This window comes from Rhagoletis pomonella, unplaced genomic scaffold, assembly GCF_013731165.1.
Source record: "Rhagoletis pomonella isolate Grant_MI unplaced genomic scaffold, Rhpom_1.0 Rhpom_scaffold_00002, whole genome shotgun sequence".
Taxonomy (NCBI): domain Eukaryota; kingdom Metazoa; phylum Arthropoda; class Insecta; order Diptera; family Tephritidae; genus Rhagoletis; species Rhagoletis pomonella.
The window spans coordinates 114,825,027-114,834,822 of record NW_023458556.1 but is presented as its reverse complement, the minus strand read 5'-3'; the positions used below and the strand labels follow the sequence as shown (position 1 = coordinate 114,834,822).

At 33.9% G+C, this 9,796-nt stretch overlaps 1 protein-coding gene across 1 annotated transcript in view; it reads left to right on the top strand.

Annotated features, from left to right (window-relative positions):
* Window positions 1-221: 221 nt before the first annotated feature.
* Window positions 222-9,796, top strand: part of LOC118757213 (serine-rich adhesin for platelets-like) — a 258,283-nt gene continuing 248,708 nt past the window's right edge. The window contains 2 exon segments of the mRNA XM_036491945.1: window positions 222-349; window positions 3,293-3,532. Coding sequence (XP_036347838.1) covers window positions 3,524-3,532 — 9 coding nt within the window. The 5' untranslated portion in view covers window positions 222-349; window positions 3,293-3,523.

Sequence of the window (9,796 nt, the reverse complement as noted above, 5' to 3'; positions counted from 1 at the left end):
ACTTGCCGAAACAGCAAAACAACAAAAAAATAAAAGTGAACCTCCAAAACCACCTGTGGTGGCGGTGGCGGCGGCAACGACGGTGGCGCATACTTCCATATCTCAGTGCTCTGCAAAGACCACTTTGCGTGTATGGACGGACTTACTTTTGCTGGCACTGTTGCTGTTGGTGGCTAGCTCGTGGCACGTTTTATGACTTGGAGCTACCGTGTTGGCAACAGTTGAAATCAGTGCAACGGTGGCTCTTGAACGGTAATGTTGACTTAGCGGTAAAAAGAAGCAGGTAACCAACCACCTCAGTAGTGAACGTAGGAGTTAATAAGTGTTGTTCAGTGCAGTTGTTACAGAGGTGATAAACCAAAGAAACGAATTTAAATTCGAAAAACAAAGATGTAAAAAACATGCGCTAAATTTAAAACAAGGCTTATAAAAAGACAAAATTATTTATCTTAAAATGAAAAATATTTAATTAGCAAAGGAGGACATACTTTATGCACATTTGCACATAAGTAAATAAGTGTTGCTGTTGCATATCAAATATTATAACTAGCTTACATAGCAGATTTAGCAAACATTCCGAATATGCTATACTTTTACGATTTGTGTTTGCTTGTTGAAGTGCTCTGTACATAAATGCTAGTTAAAAAACAAAATTGAAATGTACATAAGTACATACATACAAACTTATGTACATTTGTATACTTATACATATGTAAATACATAAGCGCTTTGCTGGTAGCTGCTGAAAGTGAACAGTGAGTCGCAGATTTTTTGGTACGAAATAAAAAGCGATTGCGTAAACTCTGCAGTCAAGCTGCATGGCTGTGCTGTGGCTTGGGCTCCAGCTGAAGCTGTGGTTGCGTCTGCGCGATTGTCATTTCAGTTGGCTCCGCTTCGTTGGCAGATGTGAATTTATTTTTGGATAGTGTTAAGCTGTGGAGTTTTCGTACGCGCCATTAATGAACGCTTTAATTGCATCTCAACATATAAAGCGAAAAAAGCCATTATAATATTATATGAAAAATTCTTAAAAGTCTTGAAGTCGCATTTTAAAATTAAGAAACATTCGAAAATGGAAGCAAAACACAAATAAATGGAAACTAACAGAAATAATTGCTTGCCATCAAAAATTTAAACACCTTCGCTAACTGTTAATGCTATATATTTGAAACTTTGCATATGCGCGTACATACGAACGTTCTTAAAGGCGCTTAGCTTACAGTCGATTTGATGATATGTTTCACAAAAAAAACGCTATGCAGCTGTTGCTACTTGACATGAATATACTGTGACAAAAAAATTATTAAAAATCAACGAGTTTTTAGCCGCTTGAAACTCGCACTTCATTAGACTAAAATTGTATAGGCATAATACTGCAAATATTCTAAAGATTTAGATTAAAAAGTTTGAAATTTTGATGAAAATTTGTTAAATTTTCCTAATTTTTTTTTATTAAGTTTGAAACATTGAATTATATGGTTTTAGTTAGAGCTCGGTCAATATTAAAAAAAAAAAACATTGTGAATGTTACTCACTTGTCACTTGTTTGAGTCACTGTATGTACATTATCTATGCAGTGTTCTTTAACATTGGTTGCGATGAACAATATTTGACCTCTGAGAGGCGTCAACTTTAGGTACCTATTCATCTTATAATAAGATGTGACTTTTTTATATTGGAAGTGTGCCATTCTCCACTTCAGATTCACATTTAGCGTATGTAAAAGTTCCCGTAAGGTTAGCGACTTACACACCGTGTCTATAAGATTTTTCGATTTTTTCGACTGACCCACCAGCCTGCTACTCTCAATAAATCCCGGCCCAATGAGTTAAAATTAACGAATAATAAATAAATAAATGACTACCATGCGAAGCAAAATTAGCTTCTACTGCCCTGATATTTTCCCAAGCTAAATCAGTTGCGCAGGGATACCAAATTCGGAGATCGCGGCATAAAGACAACTTCTATTCGTGCTGTCAAAAGCGGCTTTGAAATCGACAAAGAGATGGTGTTTGTCGATCCTATTTTCGTGGACACTTCGTGATAAGGTCTTAATGTATTGTGTACATACATAGTTTCGGCTTTAGATGAGAATACAGTCAATCAATAAATTTTAGGTATAGCGATTATTTTGCAATACGGGCAACTGTTTTTTAATTATTTTATTTTTCGAAAATTTTTTTAAAATTCTACGACTAAGACCCAAAAAATCTAAGCTGCAAACCTTGTGCAAAATTAAAGAAAATTTTCATCAAAATATTACACATTTTAATTACACTATTTAGAAAAAAACTGAGACTGCAGTTTTTTAGCCCATTCAATTTTAGTATAACAATGTACAAGCCTGAGGTAGCTACCTCTTACAAATGATTTTTGGCAAATTTTTTTGTTGAAGGTGTCGTTAATTTTCTCCATATATAAAAAAAAAAATAACATTTGCCAAAAATAATATGTAGCTACCTCAGACTTGCACAATATTATACTAAAATTGGATGGGCTAAAAACTGCATGTTCAGTTTTTTTCCAAAGAGTGTAATTAAAAAGTGCAATATTTTAACGAAAATTTGCAGAATTTTCTTTAATTTGGCAGAAGGTTTGGAGCTCTGATTTTCGGGGTTTATGTTGTGGAATTAACCGTATTTTTATAAAGAAATTGCGAAAAGTAAAATATTGCAAAAAAATTGCTGTACCTAAACTTTATTGATTGACTGTATGTATTCATTTCCATTTTCGGTATTTTATAAGGTGCAATGGTCTCTTAGGAAATGAGCGGTATGTTGATTTGTATGTACGCACATATGACGTGGAAAATGAAATTATAAACAGAAGATAATACAAATAATGCGGCCGCTGGGGTGTAGTGGTAACAAGTGCTTCCACCTCGAAGCGCCTGGGCTCATACCCTGGTCAAAGCAACATCGCAAAAAATTTAGAATAGAGGTTTTTTCTTAACAGCAGTCGCCCCTCGGCAGGCAATGGCAAACATCCGAGTGTATTTCTGCCATGAAAAACAGCTTCTCATTAAAATACCTCTCCCTCCTCTTTGTGTGCCAACATCAAGGCGCACGCCACAAATCGGAGGAGAAGCTCGGCCAAACACTAACATATGTGTGAGCGCCAATCTCTTATTATTATTATTATTAATACAAATATAATTAACAGAGATGAAGAGGAACTTATAAATCCTGTTGTGAAACACCGTTTATTTGATGAGCAAAATAAGTTTAACACAAGTAAATTTTCATCAAATTGCATCCTTTTTTAATTTCTAAAATATTTCGAAAACCATTAGTTGCTTAAAGTTGGCGATTTCATGTGTTTTTAAATAAAAAGTTCAAATTAATAAAAAATCAAACAAATTTCAGACGTGAGAAGACTTTTTTAATCGCAACTAAATATAATAAATGCAGTGAGTTGCATACAAATCGGTGAACAAATAATATTGGAAGCAGCAAAGCCGGCAAAACATTAATAAAGCCAGTCAGAAAATTGGCGATTGACACCGAAAACAACAAACAGCAAAATGCTACCGGTAAGTACATCATAGCTATGTAAAACCATGTATGTTTATTAGGGCGGGTAAATTTTTTCGACTATAGGCATATATCATAGGAGGATTCTACGTGTAGTTCTAAGCAAATTTGCGGAAGAAACCATGGGCCTAAAATCAGTTTGGAGTTTGCAAATTGCGAAAATAGGTTTATTTTACTTATCATTTTGGCGTAGTGTCGTAAATACGTTATTAAATTTTGTATAAAAACATGCTAAAAGGGGTTTACGGCATGAGGAATCTATTTCTGGGGTGACAGGTAACAATATCAATGGAAATAAGGTCAATTGACTTTATTTCCCACCCTGGTGCGAAATAAAGGCAATTAACATTATTACCTTTTCGAAAGCGAAATAAAGTCAACAAAAATGTGGAAATAAAGTCAAATGACTTCAAATGGAAATAGCGTGAACAATGCTTAAAGTATGTCGATTCATAGAAAAAAATGTTGTTTTTACAATAAACATTGCCCCGTAAGTGTTGTTTTTTAATAGATGAAAAAGGTTATTGCCAAATCCTCAGTGTGGTGCTATTAATTCACACACAATCATGAACTACCACCAATTGATTTTATTAAAAAATTTAAAATTACGAATATAGTAAAAACAGGATGCGAAAAACCAAACGCAAAACGCAGCTGGAATACGAGAAATATTTGAAGAAAGATTGTAGAAATGATCCAGAACTTGCAAAACATGTTTCGTTTCCACAAAAAAAAAGCGAACACTATTAAATTGAAGAAAAAGTCCATTTCCAAAAACCCCGGAGGAACACTGAAAGAATTCTGTGTTTTAAATTAGCATATTTTGAACGAATTCGGAATGTCTAAGGTGGAAAAGAAACCAACCTTTCTATAAGGAAACAATTATAGAAAAGTAATTTTCTTACACTGTATTCATGTCTCCACCAGCAATTTGTGACATCATTTAAAAGCAGCTAAGGAGAACGACGACATTATTTATTAGATGGCACATTCAACAAGCCAATGTGCCAAAATGCGGGTATAAACAATTATTTAATATCGGAACCGAGATCATGTAAGTTAATTGTTGGTTTTTGGTTTTCACACACTTTTGAAACACAAATTATATGCTTTTTTACTGCATACAAATTGTTGCCAAAACAGCAGAAATCTTCCAATAACTTACAAATATAAATATGTGAAATATCGAGGGCTTAAATTCATTAATACCCTATATTTGCACAAAAACTAATTTGTGATTTTAGAAACCATCTGGGACTTATTACCTGTCATCACTGATAGATTGCTTCTGATTTCCAATTTATAATAGTCTAAATTCTTCTGTCAAGCGTTATATATGGTAGCATTAATATTACCGATGACAGTTAAATCTTAGCTGGATTTTTATATCAGATATGCAGATAGAGGGTATTATTGAATATAAGTCCTCGATATGTAAAATATATAAAAACTTTATTTCAACGTATACAAAAAATAAATCTACCTGCGTTACAGTACGGTGGGAGACGGGGAAGGGGAGCCGCGGCGTAGCGTGACGTGGTGTGGCGCGCGCGGTGTGGCGCGCGGACGCCGGCCGCCGCGAAGCTAAGCAAATTTAATGTTTGAAAGAGCAATAATGTCAATGGATTTTATTTCGCTTTCAAAAAAGGTAATAATGTCAATTGACTTTATTTCGCATCAGGGTGAGAAATAAAGTCAATTTACCTTATTTCCGTTGCTCTTATTACCTATCACCTATTTCTGGACTTATCTTTTTCCGAAAACATCCGCCAGAGGGTGAAACAGCATGAAAAACCAAAAATTTATTTATTTAAATTGAATTTTTACTTAAAAACCAACATTAGTAGCTAAAAATACCCATAAATAGACTAAGTAAATTAGAAAAACCTAAGTAATTTCGAAGTTAACGCTAGCAATGCGCGGTAACGCTAAGAAAGTAAATTTTATCAATTTTCTTAGCGTTAATGCTTGAAACACATTGAAAACGACGGGCCAGCTTCCAATATGTTATCTGCATTATCTAAACTCTTTGTCGATGGCGACATGCATTTTTTGAACATGGCAGCGATATCATGAATTTGTTTGAGTTTGATATAAAAGAAGAGGATGAATATTATCTGTCGCTAGAAAAATACAAATAGATCTAATCTGGCCACAGCTAAATTTTTGGATAGTCGCGGTGTTGCCGTGTCGTCGCCAAAATAATTATATACTTAAGAGTAAGTGTTAAAATAATTTGACAGCTGTGGCCCGTAGCCCGTCATTTCCCATGCGTTTCAAGCTTTAACTTCGAAATTACATAAGTTTTTCTGATTTACTTAGTCTATTTATGGGTATTTTTAACAAATTTATAGTTTTTCATGCAAATTTGCTAAAAGTCCTAATATATACTTGTCATCAAGTTTTTTGACTATTCTTTTTCTGGCGCCGCGGCGTTATGCCGTTTCTTCCATATAAAAGAAAAAACACAGAGTACTTTATATGGAAGAAACTTCTTAGCACCGTCGACAAACAAACTAAAAGAAAGTTATTTTTAAGACTATTATTTTCGGTTTTACTGATCAGTTTCAAAATATATCAGACTGTTAAAATTTAAATAACAAATTTCCGAACAAAATTGTGCAATTTCAAATTTTAACTGGCTGATAAATTTAAAATTGATTGGTGCAACCGGACATTGGACTTTGCACATTATTGTACTAAAATTGAATGGCCTATAAAACTGCATACTCGAAATCTTGTTTTAAATTCTTATTGAAAAGTTTGCAATTTTGGATGAAGTTTGGCAGAATTCTAACTTATGTAAAAAGTTTGAAACGTAGATTTATATGGTGTTTCTTAAATACAGACCATATTTGAATAAAAAATTAACAAAAAATATTTAGTATGAAAACTATTGTGAATATTTAAAACAAATCAACGGATACTCAATCTTGTGAGTGACTGTAATTAATTTAATAAAAATCTGAATGTAAATGGAAAAGTGTAAAAAAAAATTAATTTCTTATACACATATACACATGGATTCTGTATTGAATTTTAGCTGCATAAAAAAATTTAACATACCCCCGTAGCGAATGTCATGCATTAGTCACTTAAGTGTCTTGCACGGCCATTTTAAGTCTTCAATGATTTTGGTCTACGTTTATATGGAAGTCGTTCATGACTTCTTCATACAAATGGTAATTTAGTCGTTGATGGCCTCTACATGACTTTGTCAAGCAGTGATCATTGATGGCATTCAAGCGACAATGTCCTGCAATGAACTTTTTATACGTGACCGCTGCAAGATATTGTCTGTTATAAGTCTTTGATAGGAGAACACCTGCATGGCATTGTCACCAGTGTCGTTGTCAGCTATATGTCGTTTAGGATTCACAGCAAGCACAACAATGTCACTAAATCCTCATTAGTGACGATGTTACCAGTGACGATCTTCTCTACTGGGACGTTTTGTTTTAACACGTAAGAAAATGTGAAAATTTTCTTTTTTGCGCCCTCTGGCGGATGTTTTATGAAAAATGTAAGTCCAGCAAAAGATTTCTCATACCAAAAACTTCTTATTCCATGTTTTTATACAAAATTTAAGCACTTCGTTTCGACACTGCATTAAGATGTTAAGTAAAAGAAACCTACTTTCGCAATTTGCAAACTCCAAATTGATTACACGTAGAATCCTATAGTCTATAGTCGAAAAAATCTGCCATACAAATTGACCCGCCCTAATGTAGATATGTATGTCCATATGGATGAACATGAATATATAGGTACCTACATATGTATACACAGCTAACAAAATAAAAGAAAACTGAAACAAAGTAATATTTGCAAACAAATTAAACGTCAAAGAAATGCGTTTGTAGCAAATCATATCGAAACGACGCACAGTTTCACCTATATGGAGGCAGGTGGAAATAATAGTTAACGTGCACCGATTTCGCTGAAACTAGACATGCGCTCTAATTATACTTAGAGATAAGAAATTATGAAATTTGGTTAAGATGGGAATTGCCACGCCCTCCACTCTTGGGGGCGGAAACATTAAATTTCATCCGATTTCTAGAAATTTAGTTTGTACTCTCTCTTTTATTAGAAAACCCTTAATATAAAATATGGGGAAGATTGGATCACTATAGCGTCTACAACTCGCAAAAAAATGTGGCCCAATCATTAAATGTGATGGAATTATGGTTAATTTTTGTTTTCTGCTTTCCATTCTTAGATAAGCCAAGGTTATACTTAAAAATTATATAGGTATAAATATTCTCTTTTTTCCCAATGTTTGGTGTGATTTTTCCATTGTTCGAAAAATTCTTTTCGCGAAATTACACAAAAAGAAGCTGAAAATCGACAATTAAGAAAATCGAAAATTACATATACATATTTGCAAAGTCGCGCCAAAAGATCCAATTATATATTCGAAAACTACATAGAATTCTCTGAAACATGCGTCTAATTTCAAGACCTGATGAACCGGTACTCACACTTTTTTTTTACTAATAACCTTTAGCATCTACATTTCAAAGTTAATTTTTTGATAAGAAAAATAGAAAAATACTAAATAAATGATAAATACCTTCACTTGAATATTTCCCGGCACTTAAATAGTTGACTACAGTTGAAAAAGAAACATTTGCTTTAATGGGTTCAGCGCCAAAAGCAACTAAAGTGATTAGTCGGTATTGCGCCGATTCCAGTATTTTTTTGGAAACGTACCGTTCGAGGAGAGACGGGGTTGAGTAATTGATCTGAAATTTTGTATTCATTACATTTACTTTTCCCTCTCTAAGCCCAACTGGTGTTTTTTTTATCAACTGTTACCATGACTTTTTTTCACCTACCTTCATATAGTCAAAACACTGTGCGACGGATTGATAAAAAAAGGAAATGGTGTGAAATTAGCAAATTAGAAGAGGCGTACAAAAAAGTGCGCACATGCACGTGTATGCACATAGATTAGTAGCAAAAAAGTGCAATGAGCATATTCGAAAGCAATTGGCACACACTAAATATACATATGTAGGTACGCATTAGATTGGAATACTCATTTTAGTTGCACGCATTGGCGTTTAGGCTCTACAATAATATTGACAATTTCTACGCTTGCTACTGTATTAACTACATACATACAGACATGAGTGCATAGCCACTTAAATGCATACTTACATATGGAGGTATCTCCTTACATGTCCAAGTGAGCGCCAATATACATACTATGTATGCCTGCCTGCATTCCCAACAATGCCTCAGTTGACCAAGTGCGCGGTTGATTTGCGCATGCGTGGACAAATAAATATTTTCGCAATGATTGCAGGTTTTGCCACCAATGATCCGTCTTGGCACCTCACGAAACAGATTGCGTAGCAAAAGCCCAGTAAAATCGTAGTAAGCAATAAAAAATCGTAGCAAAAGATGCAAATAAGCTATTATTTTAAATTTATATGCATATTTAATTCTTTAAACATAACAATTAAATTTCAATAGAAATTGTACCTTTTAAGTATTACATTATATGTATGTATCTCTTACATTGGCGTTTTCCAAATACCGAACTTATAAACATTGTTTGCAGAATGTCGATAACCCGAACTAAATCTTTGGCTCTGTTGAGCCGCTTTTTATTTCTAATATCTGTTATAGCTTGCAACAAATCTGGCAACGAATCCATCGTGGAAAAAGGCAAGTAGTTCGACACGCTATACATAGTCATAGTTACCTCTTTGTGCAAACTTCGTATCCTTCTCGCACATTGAATCTTCATGTCTGTTAACGACATTCGGTTAAGACTGAAGCTTGAATTGTGCCTCTTCGTTTATATGAAAATGAAAACGGTTGTGTCTATTTATGTTGTTATTCAGACCCTTCTTACATAATTTGCAGTAAAATAACACATTTTATAGTGATTCACAAATCTTCTTCCCATAAGTTGAATGAAATAAAAAAGCGTAGTAAAAAATTAATAGCATTTTAGGGGTACAGTCGCCACGTAGCAATCTAGCACGTATTTTGGTGTTGGAAAAGCAACAAAACATATACTACTAGATTGTTACGTAGCAAATTTACACCTAAAATGCTACTCCTCTAATATGTTTGAAAAACCGTAGCAAAGTGCCAACGCTGCTAATGATGGATTGGATGCAGTCTTGTTTAATGGACAAAATAGTCATATGTGTATGTGTAGGTATTTTTATTAGACTTCCTCACTCTCCATACAAAAAACCATCTTATACTCACTAAGCGAATTATAAAATTTGTTAAATTTT